The following is a 22538-nucleotide window of genomic DNA, read 5'->3' on the forward strand; positions in this document are numbered from 1 at the left end:
AGAGATCTATGGGGTTAAAGGTGTGCGCCACCACCGCCACACTCGGTCTATGGCTCTAATAGCTCTGACCCCCGGGCAACTTTATTTATTAACATACAATCAAAATCACATTTCAGTACAATTAGAATACCACCACAGAGACTCTTCATAGGTCACTAACTTCTAGGCTACCACAAGTTGACAGCCTAAGAATTATAACAGATGTCACATAATTCTGTGTGTGTGTGTGTGTGTGTGTGTGTGTGTGTGTGTGAAGAGCTTTCCTCCCTGGTTCTTGGTTTTTTTGTTTTATTTGTTTGTTTTGAGACATGATCTCTCACTGATCGGGAGAGGGTCTCTAGCTGGTTAGTAAGCTCCAGAGAACTGCCTGTCTCTACTTCCCCAGGACTGAGATTATACATATGGCCCACCCTAACCAGCTAGTACACATGGTTTCTCTGGATAGCACTCGGATCCTCAAGCTTCCACGGCAAGCGCTACACCAACTGGACCTTGACTGGACCATGGCCTCCCGCTTGGTTTTTTATGTAGAAAACAAACACATTGAGATGATTAGCTACTGGATCAGTCCTCCAAAGACTCATGTCAGAGCACCAAGATAAAGTGAGTTCCACTGAGGCCTCTCCCAACAGAAGAGACTGTGGGGTTGGAAATACCGTGTGCTTCATCAATGCCACCCCAGGGCGGGATTATACAGAGAGTCCTGTTCACAGGAAACGTCCTTCTGTGGGGGAAGCATGCCTTAACTTGGGATCTCTTCAGGGGAGTAGGGGAAAGTCTCCCTGCCAGGAATGTGCTTTGCTGACCTAAGATGAGTGGAATAGCCACTTCTCAGCCTTCTGCCTGAGATCAAGTGAGCTGGATGCTATGTGGTGAGATGTTTGCTCTCGGGAGCCTTAGGATGAAGTTGACCCTCACTATTGTTGATGTGGAATGGACTAATGTACCATCATTTCCTCACACACAGGGACCCTTTGTCTTTAGAGCCCAAAAAGATGACAAGACAATGCCTGTGTCTCAGAAACAGCATTGGGGACACAGGACACCTGGGAGGAGCCCGAGAGGTGGAAGAAGGTGAGGGGGAGGGAGAGGCCCACTGGGGACAGCCTCCCCAGTCCGGGATGGGCTCCTCCCCCCACCCCCACCCCCTCAGTCCAGGAAGAGGCCATTCAGCTGGCAGCAGAGCCCTGCTCTCCATCTCTCAGCCTTTGGAGCCCTTCAGCAAGGGAACTCCCTAGACTTCATTCCTGCCAGGAGGTGGGGCCACTGCTCCTGCAGCCTCACGCTGGTCACACATGCCTTGGCCTTCATGGGTTGCACTGAGGAGTCAATGATAAACACACACAGCATGATGATGCATGGTACTGGTCCAATCTTACGGATGCCATCGCCTCCTCCAAGAGTCTCCCAGAAAACAGCATCCAGGTGAGCTTGATTTCTCTCTCCCAGCTGCATAATTCTCAAGGTGGGATCTTGTCTTCTGGTCCATGGTTGGGAGTGTTCAGAGGACCACAGATGAAGACAAATCTGAGTGCCTGATTCCCAGAGAGGAAGGCCCCAGAGGCCTGGAGAGCAGGCTGTTTTACCAGCAAGGGCCCTGCCTAGGCAGTTAGAATTGCACCAACCAAGGGAAGGATGGGGGGGGGGCGGGGGACAGGAATAGCATAGGTGACACTAAACCTCACGACTCCCACGAAGGTGACAGAGAAGCACTGGGCTCTGTCTTTATTTCAGGCCAACTCATCTACTCAGGCAGAATGGCCGGAGGGTGCTGGGCACTGTTTCCCCTCTTCTGAGGGTGCAGAGCACATGCCCAAGATGATGGAGGGAATGAGGAGGGAGGGCATGGCCAGCAGGGGACATCCTGAGCCTTAGATGTCACCCATGATTACAGGCTCAATTCATGTCACAGTTCCTCCTTAGTACCCACCCTCAGCTCGTCCTGTGAGACAGACATGGCTGAAAGTCAGAGGTCACTGTCGTGTGGTTTCATGGTCTGTCACCCAAATGACCTCCGTGTGACAGCAAACAAGACAGTGAAGACCAGGGTCTTAATGAAGAGTCCACAGACCACGAGAACAACGATGCTGGATATGGAGACCCTGCGGAGAGAGGAGATGGAGGGTTGATTCAATGACCGCCCACATTGCAGAGTCTGGGAAATTCTTCCCATCCAATCTTTTCAACTCAGGTCCTCCCTGCAGCTTTCCCACAGCCTTTGGGGACAGTTTAGATGCAGTTTAGATGATCACTTTCTAAAATAAGCAGTCAGAAATATGTTTGGCGGAGAGTCTAGAGTTCAGGTCCAGGAGATGCATAAAGGAGGAAGCGTTAACCCAGGCATCTTGGCCTTCTCTGTGGAATGGAGTGAGGCCCACATCTACGGAACCTGGTCCCCATTGTCAGCATTCTGACCTGCTTCTGGGGACAGTTGCCCCACCTTTAACCCCATTTCCCTGTCCAGAAACCAAGAAGACTCCAACCTTACTGAAAACCCCACTGCAGACTTGTCTTGATTCTCCAAGTTCCAGGTAGACAGCAATAGATAGAAAAGAGATCCACACAGGAGAGAGAGAGAGAGAGAGAGAGAGAGAGAGAGAGAGAGAGAGAGAGAGAGAGAACACTGGGCAGATGGGGAAGTGGGTGAGGACACAGTGCTCTACATGATAGGACACAGGGACAGAAGGACTAGGTGACAAGGAATCCCACAGAGGCCACATACAGTATTAATGGAATGTAGGTGTGGGGTCTCTGCACATGCCATGGCCATCAGTCTGCATGAGGCAGGAAGGATATTTGGTTCAAGAAAACTCAGTAGATGGTATTGGTTCAAACTTGTAACGTTTGACTCAGGGAGTTTATTTTAGGCATGTTTAAGCACAACTTAGGGGGAAGTTCCCTGATTATTATTAACTCACTCCTGTATGTACAACACAGCTTAAATAATGTGATAACATTGCAACTCTTCTAGAAGTACAAATGACCTCTTCCATATGATGGGTTCCAGTGGCTGAGAAACAATGCTGAGATAGGGGTCTAGGAGGGAGAGTCTGGAATAAACTTTAGAGTCCAGGGCAGTCAGGTGTGGCCTGCCCTACAGATAGCACACGGGTCACCAAGCTATTAACTACACCCAGTACCAGGCTTCTGGGCAGAAAACAGGTTACGCATCTCTTTCTTTGAAGAGACAATCTTGCATGTTTAACAATTCTGGTTTCCTGGTGCTTATATGTGAACATAAGGCCCATGGGTCTTTTACATATAAGAACTTAATTGCTCACGAAGCCCGACATCCTGGGTCATGGCCATAATCCCAGCATTGGGTAGGCTAAGGCAGGCAGACCACATGCAGCCAGCCTGGGCCACAGAACGACAACTTGTCTAGATATGACTAGAACACAATGGCTTGGTCAATGACCTACTCAGTAAAGGATGGACCTTACTAAAGGCAGGACAGGTTAGTGAATCACCCCACGATCCAGTCATACTCCATAGCAGGCCGAAGTACTGTTGGCCTGAGTCCAGACTACAATTTTGCTCCAATCATGGCTAATGATATGAATATAAATGGAGGCAGGGGTCATGGAAAGCCACTAGGAAATAGAATTGAGCACAATTAAGGAATAAATCAAAACAATAACCTTGAAGGCAGTATGTGTACTCATGCAGATGGTGAATGTGTGCTGACTCCACCCCAGCCTCCTGTCCTGTCCCTTATGGGCAGGGGCGGGGGGTGGGATTCCCCAAGACCATGTGTTAAGTTCAGCAGCTGACTGTGCTGGAGAGGCAACCAGGACAGGGAGGCCAGATCCTGTCTCTCACCTTGTGGGTGCCACAGTGTCCACCCTGGTGTCAGCTCAGCCCCCGGGGGAGCCGCTGCTAGAAAGACCCTGCTTCTGGCCTCTGCCAACGCCATTGCTTCCCAGGTCCAGCCTGCCAGTGTTCACCCTTGGAAGCCAAGCTGTTTCCATGCACTGGACTCCAGGGCACATCTCCTCACAGCAGCTCTTCCCTGTCTCTTTGCTGCGCTCTGCACAGACCGCGGAGCCCCTGAGGTGGTTCGAACCCATGTCCCCATGCATTGCTTAGGGCTTCCCTTACCCAATGACTGGATACGGAGCACACGGACTCTAAGCCTTCTGCCCCCTACAGAAGCAATTTCAGCTGCTAGCCAGACTCTCTTGCAGGACCCGGTCGATGCCACACCTGGGAGACTGGCCTTGTTTGTGACCCCCTATTGACTTCCCTTCCCGGTCTCACTTCCCTGATGGCTCTGCCAAGGGTTACTTCCTAAAACATTTTCACAAGGTTTGCTTTCCCATGACCTGCCTCTGAGGAAGTAAGCTTGCCACAGGAAGATGGGGCTCCCCTGCCATGCCTGTCCCCCAACAGGGCAGAGTCTCTGCTCTTCCGTCACCTAGGCAAACAGTGCATTGAATTCAAACGTTTTTCTTTCCAACAGCTGGGATGGCTGATGCTGTCCTGCCTGGACTCTGACCAACAAAATAATCACAAATATCATAAAATAATAATAATTGAGGAATAATCCCATGCTATGGTCATATAGTATAAAGTTAGCAAGTGAAAGGTGTTCGGCAGACATCACAATGTGAGTCACAACGTACCTCCTGTTCCTTGGAAAATAAAGACAACAGAGAAAAACTAACTTCTGGAAAGATGGCTCAGTGATTAAGAGCATATATTGTTCTTCCAGAGGGCCCAAGTTAAGTTCCCAGGACCCACCCTGGCAGCTCACAACTTCCTGTAACTGTAGCTCAGAGGGATCCAACACTTCTTCCAGCCTATGTGAGCACCTGAACTCACTTGTACAAATCACACATGCACACATATGTGCATGCATGCACGCACGCACGCACGCACGCACGCATGCACATGCACACACACACATAATTAAAAATAAACATTTTATAAAAGAAAGAAGGATGAATGCTGACTCTCTCTAGATTGCAAACTTTGAGTACCCCATGAAGGGCTGAATGAGCAGCTACTCCATGGCAGGCCCTTGAATGGGCCTGTGAACAGAGAGAGGATAGAACTGTGTCTGCCTCCAAGCCTGGAACATGAGTCCACACCCACACAGCAATGAATGTCATGACCACTTCACGTCTATTTTACTAGGAATATTTTTTTCTCAGATGCTGAAGATGGAACCAGAGCCTTGTGTGCCCAGAGCCCATGCTCTGAGCCATTTGCTGGGGCCTAGAAGGAATGTTTTCAAAAACTAAGCCCATGCTGGCCAGGCTGCCATAACATGGCCTCATTTCTGCACTGTGGAGCATCCGCAAAATCTTTTTATTTTGAGATTTTATTTGTATATAAGTGTTTGCCTGAATGTATGTTTGTGTACCATGTAGGTACAGTACCTACCTGTGGAGATCAGAAGAGAGTGTCAGATCCCCTGGGACTGGAAATACAGACCATGTGGGTGCTGGGAATGGAACCCAGGTTCTCTGGAAAAGCAGTCAGTGCTCTTAACCACTGAGCCATCCCTCCAGCCCCTACAATTCTGATATTTAGAAGACATTTTGTATATGTGGTAGTATGCAGAGTGAAGAAATGCTCAAATTCTCTCATGCAAATTTTTGGGGGATAAAGATTTTAAAAATTATCTCAGTGGTGGTTGCTCATAACTTTAATCCCAGACTTGGGAGGCAGAGGCAGGTGGATCTCTGTGAGTTTGAAGCCAGCCTGGTCTACAGAGTGAGATCCAAGACAGCCAGGGCTACACAGAGAAAACCTGTCTCAAAAAACAAAACAAAACAAAATTTTAAAAAGAAAATGGTATCAACATCTAGGAATAGGTAAGTGATTGTGAGCTTTACGGCTTTTCTGATTGATAGAAAAGTATGCATGTGTTGAAATTATAGTTCAATATAGTAATGTTGGAGGATTTTTTTGAGCTATAGTCTCTGTATGTAGCTCTGGTGTCCTGGAGCTCACTATATAGACCTGTGCACTACCACACCTGGCTGAAAGATAATCTTATCAGGGAAAAATTATTTTATGTATATAATTAGAACTGGTGCCATGCTGAGATATATATGAATAAAAACTCCTTGTTGGTGGGGACATATTAGACTCCATGTGTCTATGGGTAGGGACATATAGACTCCATGTGTTTATGGGCAGGGACATATTAGACTCCATGTGTCTATGGGTAGGGTTATTAGACTCCACGTGACTGTGAGCAGGGACGTATTAGACTCCACGTGACTGTGAGCAGGGACATATTAGACTCCATGTGACTATGGGTAGGGACATAGACTCCATGTGTTTATGGGTAGGGACATATTAGACTCCATGTGTCTATGGGTAGGGACATAGACTCCACGTGACTGTGAGCAGGGACGTATTAGACTCCACGTGACTGTGAGCAGGGACATATTAGACTCCATGTGACTGTGAGCAGGGACATATTGGACTCCACGAGACCGTGGGCAGGGACATATTGGACTGGGGGAATAAGACTTTTTTCACTGTTGATTCGACATTTAAATGAAACACCAGCATTCAACAGTAACTGTAAGGAGGGGCAGGCTAAGGTGGTGGCTCTTAACTTTGCCTGCTGCTGCAGTTTGCATCTGAGTTGGTGACAAAAATGACCAATTAGGAGGTAGTGGAGAGTTGAAAAGGCTGGGGTTGTTTGGAGGCTTTAGTCTACTGGGCATCCATTAACCCGGCCATCTTCCATCTACCATCCATCCATCTATTTATCCACGCACATGAAGGTTTACTCAGACATGCATCCATTCACTCACCCACTCATTATCCACTGCATATCCATCCCAAAGAAAGGATGCAATCGTAGCCCGCTCCCCTTCCTCTTCATTTTCCTCATTGTCGTGACCATGGAGGGAAAGGCTTCTTCCTACGCTGCCACCATGATCTACTGCTACACCACAGGTCCAAAAGCCATGTCCTGAAACCTCTAGAACTTGGAGCCAAAATAAAGCCATCCCCTTGTGAGCCTCTTGTCTCGGGCACTTGTTACAATGGTGCAGAGGAGGTAAACGTAAGCCCGGGTTAGAAATCTCCTGAAAAATCTTATTTAAAATGTCGAGACTGAGGGCTGGGGCTTGTTTGATCCCTAGCGCTGCACAAAGGGAAATGCTGGGTCTGTCACCGTCTCCGAGTGCCATTCTGTCTACACCAAGTGCCATTCCATCAGGCCGTAGTAGAGGACTCACACCAATAGTAAATCAAACAAAGCATGTGAGTCAGTCAAACAGAACTAGAGAGCAATACTAGAGAGAGTCACAGACCTGGGGAGGTGGTAGACAGCGACCTCTGGCCTTCTCGCATCCCTACAGCAACCCTGGGAACTAAAGCCACAGGGGTCGCTGGCTCACCCAATCTTACATAACAGCTAATCTATCGGACATGGGACTCCATCGGCTTCTGGGTTGGCAGGACTAACAGCATTCATCAAAAAAGCCATTTCCCTCCTCTTATTGCTCTGATGTTCAAGGAGACACAGAAAGCGAGCTGGGAAGGATGGGAGCCTCCTCCTCAGTCAGTTACCACCTCCTCCCTCCTTGGGAATCTCCCCACAGATTGAGGTGACTGGAGTCTGCTCCTGCTCCAGCCCACCCCATCTTCACCCCTATATCCTCTCAGCACATGGACTAGGAAATAAAGGCTGTCCAAACCAGGAGCCCAGAAAACATACCTGGTAACAGTTGTCACATTTGGGAAGGTGACTCCAGGGTCAGGAGAGACGCCAGCTGTGGACTTGGGGAAGGCTTGGGTCACAGTCCTGTCTCTCGGCAGCTGTTTTGTGGTAATAAGGATGGGAGCTTTAGTTGGGCTTGTAGTAGGAGTGATGCTTAGGGTGGGCAGACCTGAGGAATCTGCAAAAGACACAAACATTAGATACATGAATGAATGGGCATAGAATGGACAGGTGGATGTATATATGTATGTGTGGATGGATGAGTAGTTAAAGAGAAATGGAGCTGAGGAGAATGAACATGGCCATTCAAAAAGCAAGGTTTTCTTCTACTAAAATCAAAAGAAATAGTGTAAAGCCAGTCTGAATCAGAGAGAGAAATGAACAGAGAAAGGAGGGAGGCTGGAACGAGTCATGAAGAAGACTTCTTGGGCTGTCTGAGTTACGGAAATGTTCTCGTCTGCTGTTGTTCACTTCTCCAGCTGCTCCGTTCTCCCCCTCACACCATTCTCTCTGCCTCTATAAGTCACGTCCTCTAAAACTTGTCTTCACTGGTGTATTACATCTGAGCTTCCTCTTTGACTTGGCATGGACTTCCCTAGTTCTAGGAAGGGAGGCCTGTTTCTCTTTCCTCTGCCATCCTTGATCATCCACTGTCACTCGCTAGGGATGTAGAGCCCAGCAAGGCACCAGCTCTTCCTCAGTGAGTTCAGAGATTCATAGGGGGGACTTGTAAGTACTCTGGTCGCCACTGAAGTGAGCCTAGACACTTGTTCCTCCTAGGCAAGTGTCACTTCAGGTCTCCTGAGACACAGGGTCTGATTTGAAATAAGGACTTCAGGTTGTTCATGCCCACAGCAAGTCTGAGATATACAGTTTAGAAGGCCATGGTGGCCACCAATGGCATCTTGGGAGAAGGAGAGTAGATTACAAGAGGCTTCCTAAGAAGAGAACATAGCATCCATGGATTACAGTACCTACAGGGAAGCTGCAACCCAGCAAGGATATGGTGTTCACAGCCCAGTCAAGGACAGGCAACACCACCCGATTGTATGGGCCACAAACCCATGGAACCTGTAGACATCTTGCTGACGTCAGCTCAGGCCCAGGCCTCAGAACACCAGCCCTATGGGTAGACTGCATATACAGCTTCTTATGGAGAGCCTCCAACTGCCCTCCAGGCATAGAGATGGCCTGTCCAGGGGTATAACACTGGTGCTTACGATGCCACCACCGCCACAGTCACCACTGCTAAGGCCACCTATGCAGCTTAGTGGGCATGCGGCACTCAGCCTGCTCACCCAGCCCATGGGCAGCAGACGGCAGCCACCATGCCTATCCACCACAAGAGAGCAAAATGTCAGCTTCCATATAGTACAGGGGGTTAGGACAAGCCCTGCCTAGGATATGGACAGCGTGACTACAGTTATCCCCAGGTACCGGGAGCCAGCCTGTGTCAACACTCACCACACCTCTATCCTGTTCTGCTGGGAGTCAGGCTGATCCAAGACTTTCTCAGAGGCCTTGATGAAAAGACAAAGGGACACCAGATCTGCGTCCTTACCCAGGAGCAAATGTGGTAAGGGCTGATCTGAAGCTAGGGCCTGGGCCTCGAAGGAGTTAAGGTTTTGGTTCCTGGGAACTAGACTTTTCCCTACTAGAGAGACTGGAGTTATCAGTCCCATGGCTGCTGAACACTTGGTCTATTTCACACTTGAGATTTCCCGTGTTCCCTTCATTCAATGTTGCTTGATTAGATCCCTGATAACTCGGCCCCAATGTATGACAGCTTTCTGCTACCTCTGTCCCATTTCCCCTGCAAAGTGCGTGTAAGACGCTGAACTGTTTTTGCTTGTTTGTTTGCTTGTTTCTTTCTTTTCTTTTCTTTCTTTCTTTCTTTCTTTCTTTCTTTCTTTCTTTCTTTCTTTCTTTCTTTCTCTCTCTCTCTCTCTCTCTCTCTCTCTCTCTCTCTCTCTCTCTCTCTTTCTTTCTTTCTCCTTTGAGACAGGATCTCACTATGTAGCTCTGGCTGTCCTGGAGCTCACTACACAGATCAGGCTGGCCTTGAACTCACAGAGACCCATCTGCCTCTGTCTCTCAAGTGCTGGGATTAAAGGTGTGTGCTACCATGCCCGACTGATGATTTACTTCTTAATAAATTTGTTTAGCATAAGACACAGCTTGTGCAAGACCTCCTGACCCCAACTTTCCAGTCTTTTTTTTTTTTAATTCTGAAGCCCTGGCTCTCCCTCTTGGGTCATCCTCCCACCAACAATTTATCTTCACAGCTGGCTAGTTATGATCTAAGCAGTTCCTCTCAGAATTATGGGCCAGCAGCTATAGAAAGCAGAGTAGTCATGGTCACCAAAGCAGTTATGTGTAGCAGTCTCTCTGTTACCCTGCTCAGACTGGATCCTATTGCCTGAAAGAAGCCTCCAGTGAACAGCATGTAGATTAGTGTGCCACCCTAAGAGGGCAGAAGCATGCCACCACCAATCTGCAGAGGCTCTGATGACCCAGGGGATCCTGGAGGATCCATAGGTTACACAGAAGGTCATGGAGGAAACAGGGGAAACTTGCCCCCAAAAAGGGCTCTGAGGTTCCAGGGAGATCTCCCTCTGGAGGAGGGAATGTCCAGCACCAAGCTGGAGAATGGCCAAGTGCAACCTGAACTGTAGAAACCAGAATTTTGCCTGGAGAACAGATCGTAACCAGAGTGAGCCTGAGCACTCCCTCCCCAACTCTGCCCACCTCCGAATGATGGCCGTGGCAGCGACGGCAGTGGCAGCATAAAAGGAGGAAGATGTGGTTCTAAAAACTCTGGTGGTCTTTGAGGAGCGTCCAGAGGATGCTTCAGATGTGACCATGGCCAGTACAGAGGTGATTTGTGTGGAGGAAAATAAGGTGGCACAAAAGGGTTTCCTGGACTTTTGATGAAACAAATTTATTGTTTAAGGCAGAAAATGTCCTAAATGTATAGTTCCATATTTATAATGTTGGCCATGACATTGTTCTGAAGAAACGTTAAAACAAGCTAAATGGTTAATTAAAAAAGAACAGCTTCCTAAGGATAAGACTTCTAAGTAGAGATCTCAGAAATGAAACTAAATCATATCCCAAATCTAGTGCTCATCTTCTCCCAAGGGGAATCCATACACAGGAGCCTCCAATTACTATTGGAGGACCAAGTGCCTGCCAACAGCCTTGGATGGCAGACAAGGAAATTCTGACAGGAAGCCAGGCTGCTAGGATCCTGGGTCACTACTCCATCTTTTCCTGACCTATCTCTCTCTCCTCCCTCCCCAGACACTTGCTGGTCACTCACCCTTGGTCACCACCAGGCGGACAGGATGCAAGAGTGGAATAGGTTCCTTAGAAGGGTAGTAAATGACACAGCGATACAATCCAGAGTCTGTCACTCGAAGGTCAGTCATTTGGACATGCAACATGGCCTCAGCAGGGTCGTCTTTCAGCGTGTACTTCCCCTCGCGGACTTCACTGGGATTTCCAGACGACCCCTCTGTGATCACCAGTGTCAAGGGCTCCTTCCCATCCGGCAGCCTCTGCCAAGCCTTCTGGCTCCTGGCATATTTCATGATGTTGAAGGGGCAGCTCACTGTCAAGGTCTGCCCCTCAAGTAGCTCATACCTTTCTTCGGCTGGCTCAACGGCAGCTCCGACTTCTAAAAACAGGAAAAGGGAAACAGGCTGTGTTGGGAACGGTCTCCGTCAAAACTCTCCACTGGGCAGGAGCTGTTTGGTGTTTTACCATAAGAACCAATGATATGTGGTCCATGGAAATCAAACTTAGTAAATGATCCTTTTGTGAGTACATGTTAGTGCATGTATGTATGTGTGCATGCCATGGCACCCAGGGGCCAACCTCAGGTATCATACGTGCCTCAGAATACTGTCCATTTAGTTGTTTCTTTTTTTTTTTTTTCAAGGTCTCTCACTTTTTACACCAAACTGGAATATTCATCTGGGCTGTCTGGTTGTTGAGTGCCAGGGATCTAGCTGGCACTGCCTCACTAGTGCTGGGGTCACTAGTTCAAGTCCCCACATCTGACTGTTTCACCTGGCTTCTGGGGATCAAACTCGGGTCCTCATGTGTATGGCAAGCACTACGCCAATTGTATCGTTTATTTCTCTAGCCCTAAGTGATTCTTTAAAAAGAGATGAATTGTCTACCTGGAGACATGAGTGGCTAGAGCATGATGGGAGAGGAAGGCTGTAGAGAGGTACTGCCCGGGGTAAAGAGTGGATAGAAAGACACGATCCAAGCGCAGGATGATGTCCAGGAAGTTTGAGGCGTTCCATCTAAGTCAGGACAAAGAGATCAGTTCAGAAGACACTAGGAAGCATCAAGGAAAAGTAATAAAAATAAAGCATCATGGGCACGATGGGTAGGCAGGCGCTCTGCCTATCCGGCAACACTCTCTTCCTTCCGTGAGTAACAAGCACCTCTCTCTAGGATTCTGCTGATGGGGTTGCCCTATTTGCAAGGACATACCCATGAGGAGGCTTAACGGTCGAAACAACCCTAAGACCCTGGCCGCACAGATTGGCTTAGGAACGGGCATGAGAGCGTGAACACCATCCTGTGCTTGGATAATGACTTTATATCCACTCAGGCCTGGATAGTATTCTCCAACAAAGGCCTGAACAGAATGCCGGGTCAGTGAGTTAGACTTTCACTTCCCAAAACTACTACTGCTGTTCTTACCACAACTCACACACACACACACACACACACACACACACACACACACACACATACACACACACACAGACACGAACAACGAACACACCACTACCCATATGAACCACACACATACACACTCACACGCAACACACACACACACACACATGACCACCACCCACATGAAACATACACACACACTCACACATACACATACACACTCAAATGCACCACACGCAACACACACACAGACACACACACACATGACCACCACCCACATGAAACACACACACGCACACACACATATACAGACACACACATGACCACCACCCACATGAAACACACACACACTCGCGCGCACGCGCGCGCGCACACACACACACACACACACACACACACTCTCGCACACATGCACCACCCACACAGGTGAAGACTTACCACTTTAGTAGAGCCCTTGCCTGCCCACACATGATGTGTCAGGCTCCAGAAGGTCTGCTCTGCCCTCAGGAAAAAGTTCAAGATAATCCTCAGCTACACAGTAAATTTGGGGCCACACACCCAGAGACCAGCCAGCAGAGGCTCTGGGCTGTGTTGAACTCATTTTGATTACTCTCTCATAGGATGACTGATCCACCCTTTGTGACCATCCTTGGGCTCCACCCTTGTGTGTTGTTGTGGAGGCGCTGACTCATTGACATGTTACAAATGAAGACCCAGGGGTGGGGCTGGTCCAGCCCTGCTCAGCACCGGGGAGGAGCTGGGCTCTCCAGCTCCAGCATTCGATGAAAAGCTGACATTATAACCTCCATGAGGACAGACACAGGCTTCTCTTCATACCTTTGGCCTCTGAAGTAACAGATTTGCTGGCCCAAGGGAACCCTGGGAAACACCTGTTAAACAAATTACATCTCTGCTCTCTGACACACTGTCCACATCAAAAGTAACATGGGGGAATAGAGGGAAAAAATCTCAACATGAGACAATGTCATTCAGATGGCTGGACACAGTGGCTCACACTTTTATCTCAGCATTAGGGAGGCAGGGGCAGAAGAATTGCTAGGTGAGTTCGAGGCCAGCCCGCTCTACATAGACAGTTCCAGGACTGCCAGGGATACAATGAGAGACTGCCTCAAAAGATACACATATGTTATTCAGATCATGCCACGTTTGGATTGGCTGGATCTGCTGACCTGGTAGGGCCCATCTCTAATCCAAACACACAGGAAGCTGAGGCAGGAGGGGTTCAAAGCCAACTTGGTTATCGGTGAGACTCGGTGATGCTGCCCTTGTTTCCACTGAAGGATCTATATGTCTCTGACATAAAAATGCACATGGAGGCTAAGGCTGCAGCTCAGTGGTAGAGCAGCAGCCTGGCATGTGGGGGGTCCCGGGTTCCATCCCCAGGACTGAAAAAAAAACAACCCAGCAGTTAAGATCATTTGCTGCTCTTGCAGAGGACCAGGCTTTGATCCCTAGCACCTAAAGAGCAGATCGCAAACAGTAACTCCAGTTCCAGGGAAATCTGATGTCCTCTTCTGGCCTCCTCAGGTACCAGAGATGCATGGTACACATACATACATGCATGCATGCACACACATAAAATAATTTTTTTTAAAAAGCAAAGACCGAATGCCTCTCTAACTCACCCCTTCTTACGTTTCTTTTCGTCAGCCTTGGGGGTCTGATTCTCTGAGCTCAGGTGAAGCCTGGTCGGCGTGAGCAGGGGTTGGCCCCATGTTTGGGTGGTTATATGCTTTAGGCCAGTTCTTCTCAACCTTCCTAATGTGGTGATCCCCAACCATGAAATTATTTTCATGGCTACTTCATAACTAATTTTACTACTGTTAGGAATTGCAATGTAAATATCTGTTTTTTATAGTCTTAAGCGACCCCTGTGAAAGGGGCTGTTGACCCCTCAAAGGGGGCCCGACTCCCAGGTTGAGAACCACCGCTTTAGCGCTTCAGAAGGGAAGAGCTTCACGGCGTAGTGGGTGGCTCATCTGGTAAAGCATCTGCTGCGCACAGGCCTGAGGACCTGAGTTTGGACTCTAGCACCGTGTCAAAAGCCTAGTGCGGGGGACGCACTTCTGTCCCAGCACCACGCAGGCAGACAAATGGGTCCCTGGGCCACACTGGCCCGCTGGCTTAACAAAGAAGCCAACTCCAGGTTCAATGAGAGAGTCAAAGGCAAGGCAGATCCAGGTGTGGCAGTACAGTGCACACTTTTTAACGTCAGTGATGAGGAAACGGAAGCAGGGGCAGAGAGAGGGCCAGCCTGGTCTACATAGCAGGTTCCAGGCCAGCCAGGTTACATAGTGAAACCATGTCTCAGGAAAAAAAATGTGAAAAGCAATAGAAGACACCCAAGGTCAACCTGTAACTTACACACACACACACACACACACACACACACACACACACACACACACACACACACACGGCTGCTAAAGGCCAGAACCCTCCCCTGCCTTACCTGAGACAAGGAATATCCACAGCAGCCCCCAGAGCTCAACCTTCCTCATCCTCCAAGTTCAGCTCCAGCGGCCTCTGTGGGCTGCTGGGGACAGCTATAAGACACCCCTGCACCCAGACTCTCTAGGAAGTTTCACAACAGGACATGAGGCTTTTCCTGGGAGGTACGGTACTGACACTGACCACCCTGCCTGCTGACGTCCGCAGGGGAGCTCGGGGGACCAAACCTCAGTTAAACCTCCCCAGACCTGTTTCCTCTTCTCCGAAAATTACTCTCTTCTTTTCCATGCTGTTTTTTTTTTTTTTTTTTTTTTTTTTGGTTGTTTGGCTGGTTTCATTGTTTCATGTTTTTGTTTTATTTTTTGAGACATGGTGTTGCTATGTGGCTGTGGCTATTCTGGAACTCACTATAGACCAGGCTGTCCTAGAACTCACAGAGATCTGCCTGCCTCTGTCTGCCTAGTGCTGGGATTAAAAGACCACCATACCCCATAACAATTACCTTTCCAACCACACAGAAGTGTTGGTTTTTATTCAGAGAAGGTTTCCAGGGTAGCCCAGGCGACCCTCTAACTTGTCATCCTCCACGCTGAGGTGACAGGCACATGCCAATATGCTCATTCTCAACCTCAGGGAATTTTAGTGAGATAACTGTAGCCAACGTTCGTGTTACACAACATCCATCTCAAACACAAGATCAACTTTCTCATTCCAGAAACAGGAATTCATCACCTCTGACATGGTTTCCGGCACTTCATGACACGCTACTTCCTGAGTACGCTGAATCCAACTTCCTCTTGTGGAGGCAACGAGACTCCACCTGCTGGGCTCTCCCCACACCCTGTGTGGACACCTTGGAGTTAATCAACGGTACGCCAGGGCAACTATGTTTGTCTTCCAGGGATGGAGTGGGAACCCAACACGGGACTGGGGCACTGCCCTTCAGATGGGCAGCCTGCACAGTCAGCTCTGTAAGTGCCAATCACAGCCACCAAATCCTGGGTGGCCCCTGCGTGGCAGCCACACACCAGCACTTGCTAGGGTGGGCACCCCTCTGTTACTAAGTCCTTTGCTCTGTCATTCCCGGTCTAAACCTTGGCTTGATGGAGGCGATGCCTGCGTGCCTTCTCCCCCATGGTGGGCCGTGTCCCCTGGAACTGAGAACCACACCGAACTCTTCCTCCCGAGGTTGCTGTTGTCGGTATTGTGTCACAGTAGTGAGAAAAGTGACTAATGCAATGGGCAAACACAATGTCCTGACCCTTGGTCCCCGCCCCGCCAAAAGACACCAGAGGATGTGCAAGTGACTCCTAGATGAATACAAGGCTTCCGTGGAAGCTACAGAGTTAAGTGTGGTGGCTGTGATTGTGCCGGCCTGTGAAGCTCTGCACTGGGGTCTGGAGCTTGGGAACCATGATGTGATGATGATAATGACGATGGTGACGATGGTGATGATGGTGATGATGGTGAAGATGATGATAATGGTGATGATAACTGTGGCACTGGTGATGATGATGATGGTGATGATGGTGAAGATGGTGATGGTGATGATGGTGATGACGGTGAAGATGATGATGGTGGTGATGATGATGATGGTGGTGGTGGTGATGGTGATGATGGTGGTGATGATGATGGTGGTGGTGGTGATGGTGGTGGTGATGGTGACAGTGATAACTGTGGTGCTGGTGATGACAGCAGACGCTCCATGGCCCAGCACTTGCCTCACTTGTACAAAGCCCTGGATCCCATCCCCAGTCCTGAAATAAACAAACTGATCACAGCATGGATGCAGACCCTGACTCCTCAAAAGAAGATGAGGAGAGGCTGCAAAGGGAAGTGGCTGCCTGTGGGGGCGGGGGAGGCAATACACAGAAAAGCCAGAGCCAGACTTTCCAGGTAACAATCAGGAGACTCCTGGACACCATTAGGTGGCCAGTGGGTGAGAAATGTAAGCCATTCTTCACTTAAGGGGGGAGCTGTGGAGCTGAAGAGATGGCCAGTGGTTAAAGCGCCAGCTGCTCTTCCAGGGGACTGAGTCCAGTTCCCAGAGCCCGTGCCTAGTGGCTCACAACCACCGGTAACTCCAGCTCTATGGGATGCAACATCTCCAGCCTATGCAAGCCACTGCAGGCTGGGGGTGGGTGGGCAGGGGGTGTCAGAGGACACCCTGAGGGAGTCAGTTCTCTCCTTCCGTCACGTGGATCCCAGGGATTGAACTCAGGTCATCAGACTTGGTGACAAGGCCCTTTACCTGATGAGCCATTTCCCTGGCCCCATATGCTTTCTAGACTTTTGATCCAGTTGGAAATTAAAGCTGGGCCTGGTGACACACATCTTTAATCCCAGCACGTGAGAGACAGAGATAGCCGGGAGGCTGTAAGTGTGAGGCCAGCCTCAAACAAGCTCCGGGAAAGCCAGGGCTACAAATGAGACCTCAGCACAGTGGTAGCCGGGGCCTGCCTCAAAATGAGCAAGTTGCTGCCTCCTGCTGCTCAGCTCTCAGCACCACAGCTCCACTGGGGTAGTAGGTGGGCCACAGGCCAAAATTGCTCTGCTGCCACCCAGAGAGCTGCCCGAGTCCAAGCAGAGGCTGGTTGCCATGTCCCATATGCCAGCCTCACTGAGGCCTCCATCCTCTGTCCTTATGAAGGAAGAGATTTCCTTTTTACCACTGGTTTACAACATCGTTAAATTCATTCAGAAAAACAACCTGGTGCCCACCAGGACCTGCTGAATGCTGGCAAAATGAAATTCCAGACGGCGAGGGAGCACATAGGCACCGTGTGTGGCATCCACGTGAGCCCTGAGCAGCAGCGGCTGCTGCTCAACCTCCAAGGGCAATCCAGGCCCCAAAGGGGCTTCTGCAGAAATACAAGTGCCTCTGCTTGGTTGAGATCCCCGAAAAGTAGGGCCACCTCCCAGGAGGCCCCATGCCTTGGCGAGCTGCTCCTTGGGAGGCTCAGCTCTCGACTGTGACACACCATGGGGTCTCAGGGACTGGGCTCATCCTTGACCCCCCCCCCCAAGCGTATGTTTATCTGCTACAGAATGACTTGCTTGGTGGGAGGGGCACCCTGGAAGAGGGGGCAGCTGGTCCCTTAACTGCCCTCTGCTCTCCCCACCCGATACTGTTGGCATGTATCAGAGGCACACTATTCCAGTTAGCCGCAGGTTCGTGAAACGTTCGCATAGAATTCACTACATGTTTAGGCCTGCACTCAGCCGGCATGGATTTGATGCAGTGAAAGAAGGGTGTGAGGCTGAAAAACAAAATAATTGTCTTAGATTGTGTGGGCCTAGGAATTCATTTCTTTCTGCACTGATTTTCACACCTGTAAAATATGGGGGAGGGCGCCTGCCCTCCTGGGGTAATAGTTTTCAACTCCCCACACTGGGAATTACCCCTAAGTGGTAGGAGACTTTGCAACTAACAGGACCCCTCTGTCAGGCTTGCCAGCCAAAGGTAAGTGTGCCCCTAAAGGAGGGCTTTCGTGGGTTCCCATGTGGGACGTGGCTGCTAGAATCCCCGCAGAATCACTCAGGCCATATCCATTGCGCTGCATTTCTTCCAATCTCAGACATGGTTCTGCATCCAGGCCCCAGGCTAACAGACCCCCAACTACCAGGTCCCACCCATGATACTTAGGGGGCTGGAGTCTGTCAGTCAATGGACCCCCTTTCCTCACTGTCCCCCATCTGTGGTTACACATTGATTCCTCAAAATGCAGGAGCTTCTCCTTCCCCCGAGGGCCCAGAAAAGCCTAACTGTAAGTATGGGCTACTAACAGTTCAGTCCCCATGGGCTCTGGGACTGTTGACTTTGCTCTGAAAACACTAACAAGGGACTCTGTAACAGGCTTTTCTCTTAGGAGAAGCCACCGACCAGCTCCCAAATCACGACACAGAAACTTATTATCAGTTATGAATGCTAGCCCTTGTCTTGTGCTTGTCCCACTGGCTCTCATAACTTAATTTAACCTGCTTCTCTTCATCTATACAAGATGTATAGGGCTTTTTTACCTTTCTTTCTTTCTTTCTTTCTTTCTTTCTTTCTTTCTTTCTTTCTTTCTTTCTTTCTTTCTTTCTTTCTGTATGTCCTACTTCATGGCTGGCTGGCTGGCCCCAGATGTCTCCCTCTCTTTCTCTCTCATTCTCTCTCTTATTTTTGAGCCTAGATTCCTCCTTCTACTTATTCTTTCTGCCCACCAGCCCCGCCTATCCCTCTACTGCCTGGCTATTGGCTGTTCTGCTTTTTTAGACTAATCGGGTGCCTTAGGCAGGCAAAGCAGAGTATCTTTACTTCGTTAAACAAATGTAACAGGTCTTTACATCATTAAAGCAACATTCCACCACAGGACTCCACTCTTGTTTTCACTGACCCTTGCAGAGCTGACAGCATCCTCTGAGATCTACAAGATGTGTCTGGGCAAAAGGCATACCCTCCAAGGGAGGGGTGTGGAGTGTAGCCCCTCTATTTCTGGTAAGCCTCTTCCTGCCCCTCCCACACTATGAGCAGAGGAAGGGATGAGAGGGGAACATGGAAGACGGTATGGAAGCTGGCAGGGGCCATGCCAGGGCACAGAGGCGGGTGGGGTGAGGGATGAGGCCAGGAGAATGGGGTCTAGCGAGTTTCCTTGCAGTAGGAGAGAAAAGGAAGTAAACTGGCTATGAACAAGTCAGACTGCCATGTGGTGATTTGAGGGGAAGTCAGAAGGCTCCTCCCCTCCCCTCTGCCAAGAGGACGCTGGGAGGCCAGCTCACAAGTCAAATGAGCAGTTCCATGGACTTTGGGTTCACACTGCAGACCTGTGTAAGCAGGGCAGTGGCCCCTGCCTATAGTCCCAGGACAGTGGTGGCTGATGCAGAGGATATGGCCTAAGTTCCAAATCTGCCTGGGCTACAGATTAAAAATCTCTTTAGTGATATTTGGGGGGCCAGTGGCTCCAACTGGAGTATTCCCAGTTTCCTTACTCAAGGGCTGTGAACTTGGTCCACACTGAGACTTAGGAACCCAACCACCTGGGATCACACCCAGGCTCTGCTTTAATTCCAGCTATGTGATTTTATACACATGGCTTGGCCACTTGTGCCTCAGTTTCCCCATTCGTTGGCTGGACCTCACCAGCTTACCAGGTCTATTGTGAGGCCCAAGTAACTATGACAGTTGAGGCAGCCCTCCATACTGTGAAGAGTCTTAGGGGGTGGGGTATTTTGGAGCCTTGAGGAAGCATGAGCACCTCAAAGAGGGGGTGCTGGAAGCCAGCCTTCCCTGGCTTCAAATTTTTTTTTTTTTCATTTGAAGAGACACTATTTATTTTGTTAAAGTCAAGCAAGAGGATCTGTTGATAAATGGTAAGCATCAAGAACAAATGTGCATTTTTGCCAGGGCAGAGTTCAGGGTAAAGCCTCAAAAACCGACCACAAGCAAGGTCAGTGTGTGTGCAGAGAGTTAAGAGTTCCATAGCTATGGCCACATCTATGCATGCCAAAGACCAACCATTAGCACCAGATTGTTTCTTATGAAATAGTATCACTATTCACAGACATACGTACATGGACTCTCTGGAATTCTTGTGTCCCTGCTAATCAGACATGGAACAGGCAAGCAGGGAATGGACATAATTGTCATGTGCTTCAGTACAAGCATGCTAGTACACTACATATTGCTCTCCATAACAGACAATCCTGGAACAACACGAAAGGGCAGGTTACAGACAAACAAAATTCTATTATTCACATTTTACACACATATCATTAAAATGTTCACAACACTGTATTTGGGGATAAAGAACCACAGGTAAATAGCTTGGTGTAAATTAAAAACAAAACAGTCTGCAATTCCTTGAAAAGTTTGTGGACAGCCAGCATCACATTTTCTGACATGACCCATGTTCACAGCAAGGGATGACCAAGTGGAAGGAGGAGGCTACAGTGGCAGATCAGGGACTTGGAAAGGTAGACGTAGCTTTGTTTAATAGGAATCAACACTTCTGCAAAGGTTTTCTCCCAGCTGATAGTGATAGGCTGTCAACAAGGCCATCTGTGGTCTGCAGTACAGAAGCTTGCCCATCTTGACTCATCTGTACGGAGGACGATATCATCTTCACCAGAGCTTATGGTGTCAACCTCTGTTCCTCTGGCTCAGAATGCATGGATTCTGGTCCTTTAAGACAACTGTATGTGGGAGTGTGAGTACATGCATATACACATGGATCTAAGTGTGCATGTGTATTCTGGAAAAGGTGTGGTTACTGCTCAGAGAGGGAATCTTTGCATCTGCGGCAGTCTCAGGGGAAAATAAGAATGAAATAATCCCTTGACAGAACCAAGACTAGTGATGCCTAAACATCAAGTCACTAAAGGGACTTGCTCATCTTTCACCATGCATTTAGTTACATAAACATCTTTTGAACTATACCAAATCTACACACATTTAATGTAAGTAAGTTATACACATCACTGGTGGGTGAACATTTTTTTATGTGTTTATCTGCCATACATACATCCTCTTTGGTGAAGTGTCTAGTCAAGTCTTTTGCCCACTTTTTTCAAATGGTTTGTTTTATACTGTTGGGAGTTCTTCATACAAATCTTTTATCAGATATATGAAGCCATGGAAGTGGGGTATGTTGGTAAACCCAGAGCTCAGGAAGTGGAGGCAGGATGATCAGGAGTTCAAGGTCATCTGGACCACATAGGGAGATTGAAGCCAATCTGGGTTACATGAGACTCTTCTAAAACAAACAGATAATAATAAAATCAAAATGAATAACAAATCTGATACATGATTTACAAATATTTTTTCCCAATCTCTGTCCTGTTAACTGGAAACCAATAGAATGACAGTGCTGCTTTAATGAGTAACACTCTATTTGTCATCTTTTTTTAACTGCTAAGGACAAGGAATCTTGAAACCGTTTCAAATGCAATCACTCCACAAGACCTCTAACAAACTAGAAGATGGAATCTTAAGTCTTAAGGTACATGGCATGTGGCCCACGGTAACAGACAGAAAAGTAAAGAGAGACAAGCGACGGATTATCATTAAGAATCACATACACAAACAAATTAGTGTTTTGGGAAAGAAACTTCAAAATATTCCATTAGTCTCAGGAAATAAAGAGCAAGCAATAACATTATTAGTAGACACACTTTTAACCAAGTAATGTCACTTGACTTCAAATTATTTAAGATGTGACAAGAAGGACACTAGCTATCTGTTTAGGGTGTTTCCAAGCATGCATACAAGTTATGTGATGATTTTACTCTTGGAATGAATGCATCCAATATACAGGTTGTTCGTTTCATAGTTGGTTTTTAACCACTAGGAAACTGTTCATGTTTCCAACATATCAATAATTTATCAGCATCACTGATTTTAACTGGGTCAGAGAATGCCATGATGATAGATCAATGAATGCTCACATTGTAGAATGAACAAGGACAGAACACACAGCAGCCCATGCCTGGCTAAATCACAAGGGTCTTTCCTCTCCTGCACCATAAGGATGTATTTGGCATCTACACAGGGGAGGAACAATGGTGCCACTGCTGCAAAGGAGTGCTTACGTGTATTGTGGGCTCAGCCTTTGGACATCCTAGGGGACCCTGCTGACCAGCAAAGCCTGGCATTCTGTGAAGTCACGTGTAATACAAAACTCTGCTCAGCAAACCA

At 48.5% G+C, this 22538-nt stretch overlaps 1 protein-coding gene across 4 annotated transcripts; it reads right to left on the reverse strand.

Moving 5' to 3' along the window:
* Nucleotides 1–1694: 1694 nt before the first annotated feature.
* On the reverse strand, nt 1695–14966 carry LOC114688764 (triggering receptor expressed on myeloid cells 1-like). 4 transcript variants are annotated; one of them, XM_037199844.1, is made up of 5 exons: nt 14865–14951; nt 11881–12009; nt 11016–11372; nt 7691–7871; nt 1695–2102 (listed from the first exon to the last, which is right to left on the reverse strand). In XM_037199844.1, exons 2-5 carry the CDS (start codon nt 11888–11890, stop codon nt 2000–2002), a joined length of 651 nt encoding a protein of 216 aa, XP_037055739.1. In that variant the 5' UTR covers nt 11891–12009; nt 14865–14951; the 3' UTR covers nt 1695–1999. The 4 variants fall into 4 exon arrangements, with proteins under 4 accessions (XP_037055739.1, XP_037055740.1, XP_028719116.1 ...); XM_037199845.1 differs by lacking the exon at nt 14865–14951 and adding an exon at nt 12830–13061; XM_028863283.2 differs by lacking the exon at nt 11881–12009 and having other exon boundaries at nt 14865–14966.
* Between the last annotated feature and the right edge of the window lie 7572 nt (nt 14967–22538).

Source organism: Peromyscus leucopus, chromosome 16_21 (assembly GCF_004664715.2).
Source record: "Peromyscus leucopus breed LL Stock chromosome 16_21, UCI_PerLeu_2.1, whole genome shotgun sequence".
Lineage (NCBI taxonomy): Eukaryota > Metazoa > Chordata > Mammalia > Rodentia > Cricetidae > Peromyscus > Peromyscus leucopus.